At 38.9% G+C, this 21,155-nt stretch overlaps 1 protein-coding gene across 5 annotated transcripts in view; it reads right to left on the bottom strand.

The window, feature by feature from the left end:
- The window catches only part of TNRC6B (trinucleotide repeat containing adaptor 6B), a 118,552-nt gene that overhangs the window by 22,944 nt on the left and 74,453 nt on the right, over positions 1 to 21,155 (bottom strand). For all 5 annotated transcript variants that reach the window (XM_030960595.1, XM_030960591.1, XM_030960594.1 and 2 more), the window contains 7 exons: positions 17,467 to 17,554; positions 13,613 to 13,634; positions 11,807 to 12,151; positions 6,140 to 8,467; positions 4,656 to 4,814; positions 2,169 to 2,347; positions 899 to 973 (listed from right to left, as the gene is read on the bottom strand). In XM_030960595.1, the coding sequence (XP_030816455.1) occupies positions 899 to 973; positions 2,169 to 2,347; positions 4,656 to 4,814; positions 6,140 to 8,467; positions 11,807 to 12,151; positions 13,613 to 13,634; positions 17,467 to 17,554 (3,196 nt within the window). The remainder of the gene's footprint in view (positions 1 to 898; positions 974 to 2,168; positions 2,348 to 4,655; positions 4,815 to 6,139; positions 8,468 to 11,806; positions 12,152 to 13,612; positions 13,635 to 17,466; positions 17,555 to 21,155) is intronic.

The raw sequence follows: 21,155 nt of genomic DNA, 5'->3' as shown, positions 1-21,155 counted from the left end.
AATTCTAAGCATGTCAATGTCAGCTTGTGCAGCCCTAGATTTCTCACACAAGCTCTGTATTGTTATCTTCTGCTAGCCAGTATTACATGGTATTCCTGCTTCACAGGATGACAACTGGCACAATATTCTGCATAATATTTTACAAATAAGCTTGTCAGAAGTTCCTTTATATAAAAAATTATACAGAACTCTTTTTGAAATACTTCCCTATGGCTCTGTCCTTTTCTCAATGATGTGATATTTATTCACTTTACCAAACAATCTTTACTTATGGATTTATAATGAGCCCTTTTTTTCTAAAAAGACCCTACTGTACTTCCAATATAAATTCAGCCAAGACAGACATAGAGCTGTAAATCTCCTTTTCTGATAGATGGCTGAGATTCAGAATTAATACCTTGGACTTATCACAGATGTCTGACACTGCAGGCAGGAGCCTCCAGCTTAAGTGCTCTAAACAGCATGTTATGAAAATAAAATAAAAAAACCCAAACCCAAAAACAAAGCAACAAAAAAACCCATCCCACACTAAAAAGCAACAATCTTCCCACCCCAAAAGCAAACAAACAAAATAAGAAAACACACATCCCCCTCCCAAATCTATTACTTGCAAGGAAACTGCAACCTTTCCTCCTTATGATAGCTCCTTCCTCCTTATGAGCTTTATGATAACTCCTTCTCCTACAGAAGGAGCTACCATAAAGTAACTTCAGGAATCACGATAGATTTAGGGTTTTTCTGAGAAGCCATTCTAAGTCAGCTACTACAGGTATTATAATCACCATCCTAGCATGGCAGATGCAGATAAAAAACTGTGATACAGTTGGTATTTCAACTTATTTAAAGCTTACAGCTCTTTCACAAAGTTGCACTTTCTTTTAAAAAAAAATTTACTTACTAGCAAGCCCATATTTGAAAACTGTTTGGATAAAGGGTTCATCCACGAATCACTATTTCCTCCTTTTAATGCACACTGAAAAAAAAAAAGAGAAAAATACTGTTAAGAAACTTCTTGATTCCTTAAATTCGTCTTTATCTTTCAAATGTGCATGTTTAAAATGAAAATTCAGGTACCAGGGAAATTCATCTCCAGAAAAAATAACTCCAAGTATTTACATGTTTGGAAACATTTACCAAATACTGCGTCTTGTACAACTGCCCACTGTTAGATATTCCAAACTGGCTGAACATTGTCATGCAGAATGTTTATCACACCTTCAGTTTCATTCTGCAATCTGGAAAGCTTTGTGAACATTGTTTATTTTTTCTTCTGTTACAGTTGAATCCATTCTTTAATCCAGTGCATTCAGAGGCAGACTTCTTCCTTTCTTCCCTTTAGCATGGTGTCTCTTGCACAGGCACTGTGCTGACCAGGGTCTCTCTTTGGCTTTAGTGTAATTTAGAGATCACCAACACTAACACAGTTCAACAGTGAAAAAAAATTCCATTGTTTTGGTGGTTAAAATAAATTAAGTGAGGAAAAAAGTCCCCGAGAATAATTTCTGTGAAATATGAATTGTGAAACTCCCTATCATGTCACAGAAGTATTTCCATGTCTTAGGAAACTGCTGCGCCTTGCCTTTTGAATCTGCCCTACCTACTTCATGAGAAGCAGACACAGCATAGTCCTTCTAATATTAATACAGTAACAAGTGTTACTGTACTGAAGAACTTCAATGCAAACAAATCTTAAAAAGAAATTTACTCAGGACTACAGCCAAGCTCCTGCTCCTGTCTGAGGCCAAATGTCAAGAACAACAAACGTAAGTCAGACATAAATCCAACAGTTGTTAGAAATAAGAAGTTCATGTGCCAAAGGGACTGTGGAATGCAAACTTCAGCAGGCTATGCAAGAACAACAGCAGCAGCCTAACAAAGATGTGTCAGCAAGAGAAGAGAAATAGCCTTGGGATACTTATTTTCATTTAGTAATGGCTGTGCAGCTTACAAACCAAAAGAATTTGACACCTACTGGAAGATTTATTAGTCATAACAGGTGTCATATATTAAAGCAAATCCAAAAACCTCCCTTTTTTTTACATTAGTTTAAGAGGCACCTTGCTGTAACTCTGCAAAACATTCTTAAAAAATAACTGCATAGTGCTCTAACATATCAGTCAGACTGTTTTCAGACAACACAGTAGTAATGAGTCATTCAAGCATTTTACCTTCATTTGTGTTTTCTTTCCTCCTTGTCCCCAGCTTGTTGAGTTGTGGGAGGAACTGCTTCCCTGAGAGCCTGCTGTGTTCCAGACTCCTCCCTCCTCCTCCTCTTCCCAGCTGGAATGACGTGTTCCTGTCACTGGCCCATCACTCTCTCCCCAGCCATCTTGCATAGATTTAGAACCTTTAGAAAAACAAAAACAAAAACAAAAGCTCAAAAGCAGTCTACATTACCATGCAGCTGGTGATGTGACACTGCAACATTGGCTGAGATCATCAGAATCACAAATGACTTTAAAAAAAAAAATAATCAAAAATATGTCTTCACTCTAAGAGCTGTAAAAACTTGTGCACGAATTCCAAAACCCAAGAGATCTGGTGGCATGTTCACATGTCATGTTGTGCAACTATTTTAAAGAAATGTCAAACCTTTAAAGATATAATAGCAATGGGGACCTCTTATACAGATACAGCTGCATTTAAAAGGCAACCTACTATTTTTGAGTACAAATGAAAGCCTTCAAAGCACACACAAAAACCAGGGGTGCTGAAGATTCTGCTTCAGGTGGTTTATCAATTAATTCCTCTTTCACTTCAAAACCTTAATACTCCACTCGCTCTATACTCTTCCATAAAATTACAAAAACGACTTTTAGGAATAACAACTAAGTAGAATCTGAAAGCAAACACCCAACATGTCTGAATATAAAAAAAGTCAGGAATTGCAATTAGTCTACCATGAGGATCTCTACCCTGATCATAACGAAAATAAGTACAGCAGTATTTCATGGTGGTTTAAGAGATACCTTAAAATGCATCATAAACAAACACTCAGATATTTTAGAGGAAACAGCTTTTTAAAGCCTGTTCAATTGGGTACTAAAACTGAGGGCTCTCATGAAACATACTGGTCCAAGTGCAAAAAATCTACCTCTTGGCCCTTTAATCCTGCTACTTATGCAGAAAAGACTACGATAAAGTATTATGACTGCACAGTCAAGAACACAGTCTGGAAATGTTATACTGGGAAGTCCCTGCAGCTTTAATTTATTTCTGGCGACAGTGCTTAAATATATACTATGCCACTATATAACCAGAGATTATTTTTCTGCACTGACAGCTCTCTAGGACTCTTGAACATGAAACTTCCGCCAGAATATTCTTATGCAATGCTTGCAGAACTACGTAAATGTACTTTTTTAAACAGGTAGATACTGATCTATGCTTCCTTCTCTGGCTCCAAACTGATTTTTTCCATTTTCTGATCAGAGCTGGTCTGTATCCTGTCCCTAGATTTTGCTCTAGAGCTGGGGACAGCTCACATACAGAACAGCATGCGTAGGTTGCAGTTCTTTAGTTATGGCACACATACAGACCAGTTATGGTATGAAAGTGACCAGGTAAAGTCTTAAAGGACTGTATTAAGCATTAACCAATCAACAGAATTTTCAATGGATCAGCTTCAGAAGTTCTTATTTTGGTCATATTTAGGTATCTTTTTATAGATAAAAGGAGACAGCCATCTAAAATCAGCTTAGCATCCTCAAAATGCCAAGTCTGTGGGGCAGGCATGGGAAGCCTGTCATCCACAAAAGCCTGTAACAATAACACTAAGGAAGCAAAGCTTTTTTTGTTTCAGAAATGGCCAAATTATTTAATTGGTATGGGAGGAAGGGTGAACAATCCAACAGCAAACGATCTACACAGCACTTAATTTCAAACAACTACATGTTGCAAAAGCAACTTCTGGGCTGGAAACAGTCTTACTGTTATCAAGTATCATCAAGTCAAGTTCAGTAACACTGGTGTATCATCAGTAGTTCCGGCAGGAAACTTCACACCCAAACGTTACTGACTTTGGCAATAAGAGTGAAATAAAAATTATACAAACAACTTATATCATCAAGAAAAATACCCAAAAAACTCTTAATATAAAAAAATTTTAACTTCGAAGTAGATTTTCAAAATACTTCATCATCTCATTCACAGAAGACACTGTGGTAGGCTTTTAGGTTCTACTACAAAGTGCAGTTCTTAAGAGCTACAATTTTTCTCACTTATACAATTTTAAAAATCCATTCAAAGCCAAGTTACATTATCAAAGCATGGATAAAGATGTAATGGCCTTCACAGTGAAATTTGTCAGTACTGTGCATGTCTTTTCCTTATATGATCAGAAAAGGTGACTTATCATGTAACAAGTAGGTAGCCGGAGAAACGGAGAAAAATACACATTTCCTTACTGTGTTTCAGCACTTCCAGAATCAGAGTTGCTCATTTAATTGCTTAGTTAGGAAAATTTTCCTACCTTAAAAGACAAAGTTTCAGTCATTTACAAACACTTAATACTCATCCATCAAAATCCTATAAAAACACTCAACACTGCTTTTAGGCCTCAGATAACAACTCCTCCACAGGTGACCTACGTCAAAAGCCAGACACAAACATCTCCAAGGCAATTGCAAAGAAACTGGTGTCTGGCCCATACTCACTGGATTTCATGGCATTCGGGGCAGTGGAAGGTGCATTCCCCCAGCCTGTAGTCGATGCTCCTGGATCATCTACTTCACCCCACCCGGGACTGGTTTCATTTGGCTCACCCCAGGCGGACGTACCATTATCTGGAGCAGGTGGAGTGCTTTTGCTCCAGACTGCACAAAGGACAAAGAGGTTTCATTACAGACCATGCAGACAATGAGCTGTTTACTGCAGTGCAGCACCATGTCATTAATTTACTGCTTCATTCTTGTTGAGAACTTTGGGTTCTCAGTAGTGTGGGTGAAGCAGAATTGACAATCATTCACAACTAATTTAGAATGGGCACTGACCTCCAGGGATGAAAAGGAAGAGAATGCTATGATGAGTAATACTCTTCTCCCAGATTAAACATGAACCCCACAAGTAATACTGTCCCCTCCTATCTGTGACCTTTTGTGACTAATTACAAGCATCTAACTTAGGGTTTTATATACTGACTATAGGACATATTTGCAGTACATATCAAATCAAGACAAAATTATTTTAAAGTGTCTTTGAGTCAGAGGAAAAGATTACATAACAGTAATTTCTTAATACATTTCCAGGCTATATAACTTTTTCTTGTTTTATTCCAAAGAACAAAATATTTCTTCAAGTATTCTTTATCATACAGCAAAGCCAAACTGGACTAAATAAACCAAACTGTAAAGACATATTAAATTTCAGGTGTTAACTGAGTGTTTCAGAGCAAAATGTTTTTGACTAAAAACAAGTAAAGATTTTCTCCCCATTTCTCTAATAATTAAATGTAAAAAATGCTACTTAGTCCAGAAAAAGGGAAACTCAGGGGAGACCTTACTGCTCTCTACAAATATGTGAAAACAGGCTGTAGCCACATTGGGGGCAGTCTCTTTTCCCAAGTAACAAGAAATAGGACAAGAGGAAATGGCCTCAAGTTGCACCAGGGCAGGTTTCAAATGGATATTAGGAAAAACTTTTCACCAAAAGGATTGTCCAGCACTGGAACAGGCTGCCCAGGGAAGTGGTTGAGTCATCATCCCTGAAGATATTCTTAAGACCTGCAGATTTTGCACTGATGAACACTGTTTAGTCATGGACTGAGCAGTGCTGGGCTTATTAAGTTTATGGCTGGACTCAGTCTTAAAGCTTTTTGATTCTGTAATTTAACCTGTTCTTCAGAGCTCAAATTGAATATGCATATTTGCTATTCATAGCTATTTGCTAAAGCTAACAAACACTTCTTTTCCTGGCAAGGTGACCAGTATTCAGATCACAGTTACTGAAGCATAACAAGCAGAGGACTGATGGAATCCAAATTTTAAAGACACTTTAAATACAGAACCAAATATTAAAATCAGAATTTGGTTTTCTTTATAGAATGCAACTATCAAGAATTGGTGGCTACAAGCATCTCTCTTATGCATTAAGGTTACAATCAAATGTAGGAGCTTGCTGAAGAAAGGAACAAGACTAGTACCTGATGCTTGTGATTTGCTAGTCATTGGAGTAGGCAGGCTCTGCTCCCGTGGGGCCTGTCCTCCTTGTGAGTTCTTGTCCCACAGATTCACATTCTTGTAGTTATAACTGCTGGGATCTCCCCACGCTGAAGTGCCATCATCAATATCCATTTTTCGACTGATTGACTGTGGAGAAGGTTCTTCCCAGCCACTAGGCTCCTCCTCTTTGGGGGCAGCTGGCTGTGGTCCATTGTTCCAGTTTGGGTTTGGAGGCCGCCCGTTACTGGGAGTTTGGGGCGGTGGACCCCAGGAACCAGAAGACTCCTGCTGTTGCTGCTGGTGCTGTTGCTGCTGCTTGTTCCAGGAGTTGGGCTGTCGACCCGTCTCGTTCCATGTTGAAGTTCTTTTACAATCGTCCCATCCACCCTTTGAAGCAGAGCTTGTATTTGCACCATTACCCCAAGTTCCAATCTCATTTTGCCCACCTTCACCCCAACCAGACACTGGCTTGTTTCCTGCACTTTCCCAGTTACTGCTTTTTGTTTGGTCAACTTCCTCTCCCCAACCGTTCTTTCCAGAAGACCATCCGTGATTACTTTGCCGTCCACCCCACCCCTGATCCTTACTAGAGCTGTCATTCCAAGAGGAAGATGATTTTTCTTCTTGCCTTCCTCCTCCCCAATTAGAAGAATTGGAGTTCTTATAGTCATTCCATCCTCCACTATTTTTGGGGTCCTTCCACTCCGTTGGGGTTGAGAGCTCACCCCATCCAGACTTGTTTTGATTGCTTTGGCTGGGTACATCGCCCCAGCCCCCTGAGTTCTTTGTCTGTGTGGCAGAGCTCTCCCACCCCTCAGTTCCTTTATCAGACTTCCCCTCGGGTCGTGGCATCTCTTCAATATCCCACACGGTATCTTGCTTAATTTGAGTCTGGCCCCAGCCGGTGTTGGAAAGCACTCGGGGGTCCAAGTCAGTCCTGCTCAGCAACGTCTGCAGGACTGCCTGGCAATCAGGATGCGTGGGCCTGTATGATCGGCGTCCAGAATTGTGACTGTCACTACTTCCTGCTTTGTGGTTGCTTCCAGTGCTTTGACCTCCAACCTCACTTCCTGCAGAGCTGGAAGATCTTCCCCAACAGGGAGCCTGGGAATTGCCTTGGTTTTCAGGAAGAGGGTGGCCTTTTTGATTGTCCCATGCTCCAGTGCTAGAATTTGGTTGGTTTGGACCACTCCACTCTCCAATCTTCAGTTCATCAGACCCAGACAGCTGTTTCCATTCTCCCTGAGAGACCCCAGATGTTAATTTGTTCCCTTCACCCCATTTGCTTTCGTTTGCATGCTGAGGGCCAAAGTTCCAAGACCCACCACCCGTAGACCTGTTATTGTTATCCCAAGAATCACTTCTTGACCCATTAGGTTTTTGAACAGAAGCTCCTTTCCAGGAGTCCTCTCTATCCTTTCCATTGTTCCCATGGTTTCCAGAATTGCTCTGCCCAGAGACTGTTTCAGTTCCAGAAGACCCCCTAGCTGTACCCCAAGATCCAACACTCCCAGTCTTTCTTTCTCCAGTGCTTTGAGAAGGGGTGTCAGTGCTCCTGGAAGGGTTCCCCAAGCCCATTTCAAAGGGCATTCCCTTATTCTCCATAGGGTTTGGTGAACTTAAGTTCAAGGAGTTAGTGTTTCCATTTTTTGGTCCATCAGTGTTATGAATTTGAGCCTGTTCTCTGCCAGAGACAAAGTTAACACCCGCATTTTCCATCTTTGACTGCTGTTCCCTAGAGGTCTGACCTACTGTGCTAATCTGTGCATTGGAGCTACCACTATCAGATTCCAGAGTTCCTTTCCTAGAATTGCCCTCTTGAACCAGTGCTGGCCAAGCAGATGGGTTGCTATTTGGGTTAAAGTTGCTGAAACCAGAACCGGGACTGATTCTGTCTTGTCCACTCAAGTTCCTCCAATTACCTAGTCCATTGTTACTCTCGGCAGCAGGGTTGGAAGATTGAACAGATTTAGCCTTGGGATCAGATTTCCAGGCCCCAAGATTACATTCGTTTCCAGTGCTTCCAGACTGGCACTGGCTTCCTTTTCCTTTGTTACTAGTGGTGCTTCCTGGCAGAGCGTTCTTCTCCAAGCCAGGGTTCGAGGCACTGTTGTTATCGGTGGTGTTTTCGGAAGAAGACTCAGCATCTTTGCTGGCAATACAAGGCCACTCTTCCATGTCAGACCCGTCTACAATCACCTTGTCCCAGATGTGAGTTGGGTTGGCGTTGGTGCCGCTGTTGGAGGAGGCTCCAGGACCCCAAGTGGAATTTGCATAATTTGAAGCAGCAGCACCTCCAATTGCTGAATCTAAAAGAAAATAAACCAACAAAACACCCAAAAAGGTGTCATTAGTAATCTGGATTATTTACAAGCACAGAACATCAGATTTTTGACATCAGTTATCCCACTTATTTTGCAGAGCATAAACTCCATAGTAACAGCTGCAGCAGTATTCATAAGTGAATACATACAGTTACTACCAGTACCAGCTCATACGACAGCTTCCATGAAAATAAGGCAAACAGCTTAAAAAACTGGGTGACTCCCCTCCCAGACTCAATTCCTATGTTATATATTCCAAAGCAAAGATCACAATTTCTGGTTGCTAATACTTTCAATATAAGATAAGATCAGCTTTCAGCGCCTGTCTGAGGCTTCCCCAGCCTTGTTAGCTTAAACAATGAACATCTAATGAATGCCTTCCGGATCCCCCTTCACTGAGGGCCACCAATGAGGATTCAGACTTCACAGCAAAGGTTAAAACTCCCTTGTAAGCTTTGAATATTGATGAACAGTAGTTTGTCTTCAACCACTAAGTCCCACCCACCAAGACCCAAAAGATCAAGCAGTTCCCAAGTACATTCTGTTCCTTCTGTTGCTTTAACCTCAAATGCAAACTGAACAATAGCAAGGAAGTATGACTCCACTGATATTTTTATCCATCTATCTTTTTAGCACAGAGTAACCCTTTTTTTTTCCCTTCCAATTAAAAAACTTTCTGATTACACAGATCACAGGAAGAACTCAAAGAGGACAGACAAAGACAAGCTCAAAAGACTGCAAGGTTGCAAGGTTTTGATCTTAGAAATGGTTCAGACAATGAATGATGCATAGGCAGCTCTGAACTTAGCAAGATCTTCAAATCAGTGACTTTAACAGAACCATTTAATTCCTGTGAAGACATTCTAAAAGTATTAAGACTGGGGTGATTGCTCACATATAGCATGCTAAGACACAATTTATTGGATTGTTTTATGAAACCAGCCTTCCCTTGTTGTTTTTGACAGTGGCAACAATCATAACTATTGAAAGACTTTTCACCAATAAAATCTAAACCTTTTTGTCCAAAACTGTCTTGTATGTCCTGAATTACCACTGGTATTGGAAGAATTACATAAAACACCCATCATCTCAGTCTCCTGCATCGGTGTGAGACAATAGTATACCTGGTGTCATCTTTCAGGACACTAGTTTTGCTAGAAGGATTTCAATCCTGGTAGAAAAAGGTCGATGTGAAGAAGGATTATGTGTTGACTTTTAATATTAAATCCTCACCAACACCACCTATGACCATCTGGTGAAAATAAGAATGTGAGCAAGCAGGTAAGCTGCATGATCTTCCCTATTGGGAACCTGCTTTTTTCTTTCATGTGGCATGAATTTAACCACAGTATCAGTGCACACATGCTTGACCAAATTGGGCCAAAACTGAAGTTCAGTTTGTCAGCAGCCAGATGTGAGGTGGGATCAGCAATGTACCAGGCCGATAACACTGCACTTCCACAAGCACTTTAATGAAGCACCTAAAGCTATGTCTAATAAGAGAGACACAGCCCCAGTGTCTCTCTTATTCACCTGCTCATTCCCACTCCTCTGGCACACCTACACTCTCATAGGCTAGCATCTATGCTCCCACTGATATTCTGCTGGGTGAATGGGTAAAGACTGAAATCAGCTTTAAAAACAAACTTGATTTAATTTTAATACAAGTCAGATCCCCAGCCCAGTTAACTCATTATGGTGCAGAAAAATGGATGGGGTGAGGCAGATCTCAAGGACCCACATCTTTCCTGGCACTCCTGATTTACATCAGGATAATACAACTAACCAATGGCTAATACAGCCATGTAACCTCTTAGTTGTTAATGCACCATTAAATGAAGCATAAAAATATGAGAATGTATAATACCAAATTTCAACCTCAGAAAAACAAATATTGTCAAATAAATACATACAACTTAAGGAGTCTCTCAAAATACTTCAAAATGGTCCTCATATAGTACACCCAACAGCAAAAAAAAATGTTGCTCATGAGAAGTTTTGAAAACTTTTAGAATGCTTCACTAACACAAATTTTTCTTAGTCAGTCTACTACAATAACTGTGAAAGCATACCAGTACCAGGATTTTATACAGGAACCATAGACTTCAGTGCATGTTTTGTTTCAGGTGTTTTATCAAAATAAGTTATCTCCAAGACCTCTGTTTTTAAACTGATAAGTAAAAATTTTGCCATTGTAGTTTGACATTCACCTTCTCCTTTATTAAACAGCAATTATCAAAGACAACATAAATACTCTGTCAAACAGGGATTCAGTACAAATGAATTCAAGTAGTGACGCCACAAACAGAATTATTCTTTTTCCTAGAATCCTATTTAATAAGGACAGCCATCCCACCTAGCTCACTTCATTCTGTACAAGTCACCTGCTTTTAATTCCAAACCACGGAGAACTAAAAAGTTTGATTTCCGCAATGGTAAAAAAATCATGATCCCATTGATCTGGCATGATTTTCAAAGAAAACTCAGACATACTGGTATTGTTATTTTATTCTCCTTGACTTGCAAGTATTTAATATTTCTTTTTAAAAAATCCTTATTGTTAGAATTGAAGCTGTCCTTGACTTCACAGGTCACCTAACTCTTTCTTTGAAAGGCAAATATTTTGAGTGAAATTTTGTTTGTTCTACTATTATAATTAAAGAAGAAATATTACAGCTACTGCAATTCACCAAAGGTCTAAAAAATTCAGGAGCAGCTTTAACTTCCCCATGCTCACCAAAAAAAAAATCAATTTATCTTTTGGAATACAAAATGAATGGAAAAGTAAAAACAGAACAGTCACCACTTGTACAAAAAGGCTTATCTAAGTATAAAAAATAAGATTACTACAAAAAACCAGAAGTGAGGAGCAATAGGTCATCTTTGTGTTTCATCCAGACAAGATGTGACAGGCACCTGCCCTTTGCAGACCTGGCATCTATATGCCTGTTTTACGAGATGATACAAAAATGTGACAAGACAGGAAATTCATGTCAAAGAAACCTGAAGAGCCATTAGGAACTACTCAGTGACAACCATAAAATGCTGTTTATTTATGCCTTCCGTTTACCTTGCTGCAGAACATTTCAGCAACCAATTAAAAGCACTCAAAACATACTTGAAAAAATTAAACCACTCGTTGCATCTAGTAGTAAAAATTAATTCCATTGCTGCCAACAGAAGCCTGTACACTGAAACAGCAGAAGCTCCCCAAAAGCAACCTGAGTTTTGCTATATAATGACAGGCTCATGTACAATTTCAGCCATCCCTTTTCTGCCATGCACCAACACCTTCCTTTACTATCATTTATTATCATCACTTGCCTGTTGCAGTCCCACTGTCGCTCTGCAGCAGTGCTCCTGTCACTGGTTGTGCGTTGTTTGGGTTTGCTCCTGGTGCTGCTGGGGAGGGAGGCCCTGCTCCACCCCCAAGGAGCATGCAGGATGGCGGAGGGGGCTGCCCACGTTTCAGTAACACTTTGTGGTCCTGCTGGCAACGGAATCGCGGCGGCACCTCCCGAGGCATGTAGCGGGCGGCGCTTGGCGGTTGTCCGTTCGGCACTGCCACCCTCTTGGCATTGTTGCCACCATTGACTGGTGGCGATGGAGAGTTGCCAATTGGGCTGGCAGCCACTGGTTGGCTTAAACTTGGTTTCGTCACTTCGGGCACTGAAAAACAGGAAGGATGAAAATCAGAAGTTTTTCCACTTAAACCTGTGCTAGCTACAAGGACTCACTGTGACTCTTTGCTTTCATTACTTAATCTCTTAAATACTGCGCAGCTTCCACCTTCTCAACAACCAAAAACAACCTAAAGAAGCAGGAATTAGCAGTAGCAGCAGACCTTTTTGCTCCCATGTGCAACTCCGTAGTCTAGGATGAAACTCTATGTTCATCAATTTTGCTCTGGCAAATGTAAAGTTGGCAAAGAATATACTCTAGATAGTGACTAATTTTAAAATATGAGCAGTCAAATGTAACTGGCTCCACCTTCCTGATCTTCAACTGGCTTTTGGACTGCTATGCATCATCATCTTTATGGGAAATCTGAAATCAGAACCCAAGTTTTCACCTGTTTACTAGGCTACACACCACTGCCCAAACAAACAGAAAGATGGGAAATAATCTGCCTCCTTTTGGATTCAGAGGTAACAATCTGAGTTGCTGCTGCTTGTGCTGCTCTTCAGCAAGGCAGTAATAGCTGACTCTCACCCAAAAGACAGTCCTACACAGAGCAACTGTATTTGGCTCACTTAAGGTTGCCTTGCTGGTCACCAGGTGCCCCTCTAAGCAAAAACAAGCTGCTCCCGAGGACTATTAGGCACTGGAGAAGAAAACCGCAAATCCTTGAGGAGCTAACACCATCACAAAATTTGCTCAAGAGACTCTAGACAAACTAAGCACAATTAGTAAAACTTTTACAAACATGAGATCAACAGAAGTGGGTCTCGCTCTGGCAACATGAATGCACTATTCACCACATTTTATTTTTTATGGGTTTTCCGATTTCTCTAGACAGGCGTCATTGCCCAAACCCCAAAAAGTTCTTGTTAGCCATAAAATCAAGTTACTATTTTAGTGCTTTTCTTTCACTAATGGCAATTTCCCCACAAAATTTATCAAAAACTGATACACAAAGCAAGATTAAATATATTTTTACAACAGCTAAATTATTTAGTTCAAATTTCAAGATCCTCACTCATCAGTCCTGTCTTCTCTATTGGACTTCTATGTGCCTGAATTTAAGTTTCCAAACCCAAGAAATTTCCATTCATTTTGGTACCTCTCTATAAGCAGTACTTTTGCCATCTTTCATTCCCTTTATAAAGGTGGTTTCTTTTCAGTCTTGGTTATTTGTCTAAAACCGTTGTAAAACAGAGAACTGAGTATTTCAGCTAACCTATCTCGTCCACAATCCTCACTTTTTCTTCAACTATTTCGATGCTGACAACACATCTGCAGAGTAGTTGTAGTTTCTCCATTTTAATCACCTCAACTTATTTCTTCTGAATATTCATATTCAGTGTTTCATCTTTGCTCATATGTCCCCTTCCTTTTCTAACAGTTTTGGTAAAGATCTGAATCTTGACTCAAGTCAATAAAAGTACCCTTATGATCAAAGATTCTTACCTTTGGTTTTTTGATCTGTGACCTGCAAATTAAGAGCAAGAATGTAAATAGAGTTTTAAGCAGTGCAAAACAAACATTGAACATGTTGTGCTAAATCACAATCTTAATATATCAGCAAAAGAACAGAATTTGTTGTTGAATGAAAACAACCGATTAACTACAAAAGTCTAAACAGTATTCCTAGTTATATATATACATATATATTGAAGGTTTTCAAAAGTGCTACAGCTGCTATAATAACTCTGCCTGATGCAAAAGTCCCTGGCAGAAACAATCATACTTCACTCATGATTTTAAGTACTTAATCCTCCTCCTCATCCCAAACACGGCTTCCAAAGCACAAATAAACACATGCTATAGCATTACAGTTCTCTCAGATTTTGGAGATGAAGTATTTCAGTTAAAGTGTAACAAAGCCTTCCTTCTGTTGAGAGTATCCTTACAGTAGACTTTTGGGGCCTGAAGTAACCACAGCAGTCTGTCTCTCTGCCATCTTCCCATTTCACCTTTCCTAGAACATCTCTTCCAAGGAGAAATAACTCTAAACCTTACTGGATTCATTTCCACACTTACAAAGAGTACCAGCAACACCTATAAAGTAAAGCTAATGAAAGCAACAAGAAGTCAATGACTGAAATGAGCATTCATGTTGGCCAACAAACTCAATATGGGTTTGTATTTGTATCTGTACCCTACATTGTTTCAGCATAGCAAATTTCAAGCTACAGCAGTGACAAACACATCACTGGTATATTCTCTGGAATTGTGTGTATTGTAGCATTTTTTGAACATGTCCATCATGAGTTCCACTACACAATAATGAAAAACCCTAAAGATCATCATGTGTCAGGTTCTATGACACCTATTCTTAAAAGAAATCGCTGAACTAGTCTATATTTCTGGAAAGCACACAGCAACAGTATAGAATAATGAAAGCACAAGTAAAAAGCAATTTATTGTTGAAACTAACCAAGCCAGAACTCCTTTGTAAGGTAAAGAATAAAAAGACAAACTGCACTAAATTGCTATGCTATTGTTTACTTTGGAAAGATGAAAACTGCAATAATGAAAGTGGAACATTCACTAAAATACAAAATCTTAAGCATTGTAACCTCACAGACATACACTATCCCAAAGCCTCAAGGACAAATATGTATCTGTACCAAAACCATGTCTGTACCAAGCCACACACCAATTATCCACTTCACTTATGAAAAATCCTGTATGCATCAAATTACATCATCTTCTGTGGCAGTTAAAGATTCTGTTACACATTTAATTGACCCTGATGCTTGGCTACTAAAGGAAAGGGGGAAAAATATTAATTAACACAATCTGATAATGCTGGTAAGTTTATTATAGTCAACAGTAGACACATTTAGTAAATTAGTAACTTGTCTACTTGGATAAGAAACATTTTTCTGAATCCATGAAAAATTCTACACGATAAACACAAATTACTTTAGACAAAAAAAACCAAATAAAACTCCTGCCTATAATGTCTCTCTCTCCTAGTCAAAATGAACTCGTTTTGTGATTGCTTTCATCTAAAATTCAAAAGCTGAAAAAAATATGACAATGTCTCATATTTACAGCTGTCATCTCTCTGTGGGCAACCTATGAGCATCAGCAAGGTGGGAGAAGCCACAGTGAATGGAAAGCTGGAATAAATCTCAGCCTACTGAGGAGCTACCAAACAGCTCCCTGGACACCAACAGGTATATTTAAGCTGTGAACTTGTTGTGTAACTTCCTTTAAAGTGATTTTTTTTTAATTTTGTTTTTTAAGTTTCAGACGATCCAGACAGAACAATTGCTTCACGTTAAACTTTGTTTGAAAATGGTACCCTGAAATCATAGCTGCTTATTTGGTGAACACCTCCACAGCCAGTAAGAATGAACACACACATTTATATTTTGTCCATTTGGCTGCCCACTTTGCTATTCTTACCTATCTCCAGCTATTACTGTCAAGTTTGGCTTCTAGGAGATTAAATTACTTATCTTTACCCTTCCTGAGAGTGTGGCAGAATATGTACTGAACAACTTACTAGGTGAGAGACCACACAGGAAAGCTGGCAAATCTCTTTTTTATTCAAAGCACCAATTCCTCAGTAAACACAGCACTGTTATCAAGATGATCAGTACAGCCTTTTCAAGTTTCCCTTTTATCACTGAATTTCAGCACATAATCTTCAAGTCTTTACTCTTTATTCATAAGGGTCTGCTCTTTCTGGTTTCTACATACCTTTTTTTACTTGAACATTAAACAGCACTGTCACCGAGGCAAAAAGACACTGGAGAGACTTTATCCATAGCAACTGCTCTTTTGCACTGTTATTTGGGGATGAATCAACTGGATGAAGACAACTGACACACATTTATCCACACCCAGTTTAAACTGATAGACTCAAATTGGTGAAAAAGCCCTAGATAAGCCAAGATTTAAACTGAGGTTGGTGCTGTCTGCTCTCATCAGAAACTCACAGAATGTAAGAGTGAACACTGATCTTTCATCACCTGATCTGTTACTGAAGCAACTGAAAAACAGAGTACTGAAAGAAAGTAAAGCCTTTCGCTCTCAGTTTCACATAATCATTGACGATGGAAGGAACAGCCTCTGGAAATCCAATCCACAGTTCCCACCTGTCCTCTAATCCACACCTGTCCTCCACCTGGCCCCAAGAGGCTTCTCAATTTGAAACAAAATCATCAAAACTGGATTGCACAGGACCACATGAAACTCAGTTTTGAGCATCTAAAGACAGAGGCACCACAACCCCTCTGGGAAACCTGTTTCAATGGTTGCCCAGCCACATACACACACAAAAAAGGAGTCTTTTTATGATTAGGCAGACTTTCAATATGTATGTAACACCTTATGCTTTGCCACTGGGCACCGTGGAGAAGAGTCTGCCTCCATCTTTTTACTCCCTTCCACGAGGTATTAACATACATTGATGAGATCCCCAAGCCTCCTCTCCCTCCAGGAGGAACAGTCATAACACTCCCAGCCTCTCCTCATTTGTCAGATCCTCCAGTCCTTTAATCATCTTAAAGGCATTTTGCTGGACTTGCTCCAGGGTGGTTGCACCTATCCCATACTGGGAAGCCCAGAAAGGATTTTACTGGTAAAAAGCATGGATAACACCCTAAGAGACTCAAGCTCCTGTGTCAAGTTAATTCCTGCCAGAACAACCTGCCAGATGTTTTTTGCAAAAAACAGACCTTCTAGTACACCAAATTTCAAACATGCTTTCTTAGCAGAACCAATTTCTGGTGACTTACAAATTCTCCACAACTCAGACTTGAACTGGCAGACTTCAGCAAAAGTGCTATTAGCTATAGAAAATGTAAAATGCAAGTAATACTTAGCAAAAAACATAAACGCAACCTTCATTAGTAAATATTTCATATAAACTTCCTTAATGATTTTTTAAAAAATTATCTTCCTGCTCTAATAAATATTTACTCAGTTTTACTGCAAGAATTGCAAAAGCCTATCAGTATTTCAATCCACAAACACCTCAAACAGGTAGCAGTTGTGTAGAGAGAGATCCAAAGAAGTCATATTAAGTAACTTAAACACTTTGTATCAAAAACATTCTTTCATTTTACACAACAATCTGAGGAGAAGATATATCCAAGTTAAACACTTCAGTTCCAGGAAAATGATGCAAAAAAGATTCTTTAAAAGAAGCACCACTCTACGAGTGGTGTCTTTAAAATGTTTTTAAAGAGCACCGCTCTTCACCAATCAATTTTTAAGTTCAAATACAAAAAATTTAACATCTTATTACCACCAATACTATTTATGTTTCAGCCGGATAAAAGAATTCAAATATCAAAACCCACCTTCTGAGCAGAGTCCTTCTTTTTCTTATCTTCCTTCTTCCTTTTCTTGTCTTCCATTAACTGTTCTTCCCTTTCTTGCTCCTTCTCTCTGCCAAAACATGAAAAACAATGGTCTGAGTCTGATCAAGTTGTGTAAGAGCCACACATACCATAAACCTCTTCCCTGCAAGAGAGACAGTCAAGTTATCAGATTCCTCTTATCATACTTCATTTCTATCTGAGGGTTTCCATCCAATTGTGGTAAGAAAAGCACCTTCTAGCTCAGTATGGCCACAATCATGCCACATGATGCATAAAGGAAAATTCCTTTTTTCAGATCAGGTCTGTTACGGCAGTTTCCCACATAAATTAATCACACAGCTGATAACAGAAAATATCTTCAAGACATTTTGGCCAAAGTACTCTTATAATTGGGTCATGCTATTATTTAACAAAGAGTCTCATGAATCTTTTCATATGGTAAAAAAATAAAAAGGGAAGTTGTAATTTAATATAAGATAGTTTGGTCTGATACAACATTTATCTTCACAAGGGGAAGAGATTATTCTATTGCCTGTAGCTATGTCACTTGCAAGAGACTAGAAGTGTCACATCAAATCAAACCTATCATTTATTATACAAATCTCTAATTTAATTTCTAGGCTATTGTATCCACCCACAGAATTTTTGTGATGAAACTTGTAATATAAATTACCTTCCAGGGAATCTATTTTTTCCCACAAGAACATTCTTTCAAAAAAAAGGAAAAAAATACATGCAGCTGCTATTGTTGTCAAGCCATCATCTTGTTGCTATGTTCGGTATTAAATATGAAAGTACCATGGAATAGTTAATTTACTGCATACATACTATTGGCTGAGCTGTTTCTATGGTAAATCATATTTTTGTTAACCAGTTCTCTTCACCTCCTTATAAAGAAATTTAAGGCCAAATTTCCAGCTTACTTGGAGTAATTTCTTTTTATAGGGAAAGATTAAGACAAAGATCATTAATGTAAAAAGATGATTTGACAGATGAGGAGTAGGATCAGAGACTCTACAAACGGGAACTAACTAACAACTATAATCCAAAATCTTTAAGAAGAAAATTTTATAAAAATTGGAACAGTATTAAAACCAAAACAAGGGTTTATAATAGTACTGAACAATTTCTTGTATTTATACCTAAATCAAAGGACTTTTTTGACCACAGTTTAAAAAAAAGAGTTGACTTTGCTGTCATGTTGTACAGACTTTTCCTTGAATTGCATCTATATAGTAAAGGTAAAAGAAACGTCCTTCTTTTCATTTTCACTAATTACTCCAAAGCCAGAGTACAAAGAGACATTTACACAACTGATTCCTACAAAAGTATTTTGAGATGCTATGTATTAACAGGTTCCTGATTGAGGACTTCCAAGAACCCCCTGAATGACCAAGGCCCTATAGAGAATAATAAATTACTTTGTGGTTTCCTGAAGCTGGGCTCCCTTTCTTCATGGATGGATAAAATTGATAAGGGCAAGATGAGTCCTTAGTAACAACACCCTGAGGTTACCACCAAATGCAATTACTACACTCTTTTCAGTGAAGCACTGGGGAGCTTAGTGTACTTTGCATTGTCTGTCATAGCACTGAGACAGACTTTTTCATTTTCTTTGAGCCATAGATTGTGAGCAAGATGAAAAAGCTCCCCTGTGACACCCTCATCATTCTAAGTTGCTATGACTTCAAATTATGTTTACTACTTTTATCTTGTCAAGCTATGTATGCCTTTTGCGCTGCAGTGCAAGTTACAACTACACACTATTTCCAAAAAACTTTCTTGCAGCAGGCGAATGTTTAAAAAGAAGTTTAAAAGCAGATGTCTCAAAAGAGCTGCTGAAAAATGGTAGGATCAAAATACAAAATGACTTCCATTAACTGCTTGGCACACAGGCAGATTTCCACTTAAAAGCACTTTCCTTACTTTTGTGAGCAGATGAGAAGGGAATAGAAAAGAAAGAAAAAAAACCCACATTCACAATCACAGCTGAAACTATGGCTTATAGTGACATGCAGCCCTAAAAGGATTCCAAGACAAAAGATCCATAGCCTTAAAGTAATCACCTAGTTATGGTCTGCCTTTGTGATAAATTTAGGACAAGGAGATTGCTATTGCTGCTGCCTTGTTTTTTGATCTATGTGGACTAAGGTTGCAGAGAAGCCCTTTAGTTTTGCATGACAACCTCCCCTTCTGCTCTTTTAGTAGAGATTTAATATTCCACTGGGTGCATCTTCAACAACCACAATACAGCAGCCACCAACACTTGGTTTACTTCATTTACCAAAACTTTATTTAGGCTTCAATTCATGTAAGCTCTACTAAGGTGAAAGGGATCTATGTGAACACTCGGGCTACACTACACGTAGGAGACCACAGAGCTCCTGACAAAGCGCTGAGCGAAACCTCACAAACACGTCAGAGGTACAAAGTTACACTTTCCAAATGACAGAGCAAGAATAGATGCTACAGACACACTAACAACGTACAACCACGGTGAAAGTTCACTGAACTAGAAGGGTAAGTATCTTATTGTCATTCTGGGTTTAACAAGTGCTGTCTTCCCAATTCTCCCCTTCGATGCATTTCACGAACATTTGTTTTATGATCAATGATTTTCCTCTTCAGCTGGATGCAAGATGCTTGTTGAATACAAGTTTAACTTGCAGTGTCAAATGTTCTGAGAAATTCAACATCGACAAAGCTTTCAATCACCTCCTCGATTTATTCCAGAGATAATGCTGCCCATTAGCATCTCATTAGCCAAAAGACAGTTCTTCCTGGCCTGTTGAAAACTCAGGGTCCATCATGTGCTTTCCAGTAAACAGCTGCTCACACTGAGGAGATCAACAGGGGGAGAAAACCCATCAACTCTAAGCAGAGTGAATTTAGAGTAATACAATGGGGTGTGGTTCCGGGTTTTGTTATGAGCACACTGTAATGGGAACACGGACACACCACAACCCTGAAGAGGAAGTCTGCTAAATAGCAATCAGCAGCCAGCTTTTTAATCTGTTTTTTTTTTTTCAAGAAAGCATGTGTTGATCTAAAAATATGACCTAATTGTACTTTAAGATCTCCCACAATATCTTACAAGCAACGTAACTGAAAAGTATTTAAAAAGCATATTACAGATTTTAATTCCAAGTATTTAAAGTAAGGCATATTAACAGTTTACAAATTATGAGAAACTGTAAATTGTAATCCAAAATGTTATCTTCATTCTAAAAAAAACCGCAAACCCAAATAAACCCAGTATCTATGATGCATTACACCTTATCTATGTTCTTAAAACAACCTCTTCTGGCTAAGTCAAAAGAAATTATTTTAGAGTGAAGAATTTTTTTCCACTAGTTAACTAGAGACATAACAGGAAACAGTTGTGAAGTCCATGTTACCAAAACATCCATTTTAGGGGGAAAAAAAAGGCAAAACCAGACATTCAAGAAGTGTGTTCTCCCTCAAAACAATTTACCTGTTTTGGAAATTGTTTATATCCTGTAAAATTCTAATACTAATCTTTCCAGAAAATTCTATTTTAGAGAGTTGTTCTGACAACATGATGGGCTTAAGGCACAGGTAGAGGACAGAAGTTCCCTGCAAAGCTCTCGCTGTCACAACCTGAGCTGTGAGATGAGATGACGTGCAACATATTGCACACTATCTGC

This window comes from Camarhynchus parvulus, chromosome 1A, assembly GCF_901933205.1.
Source record: "Camarhynchus parvulus chromosome 1A, STF_HiC, whole genome shotgun sequence".
Lineage (NCBI taxonomy): Eukaryota > Metazoa > Chordata > Aves > Passeriformes > Thraupidae > Camarhynchus > Camarhynchus parvulus.
This window is presented reverse-complemented; position numbering and strand designations above follow the sequence as displayed.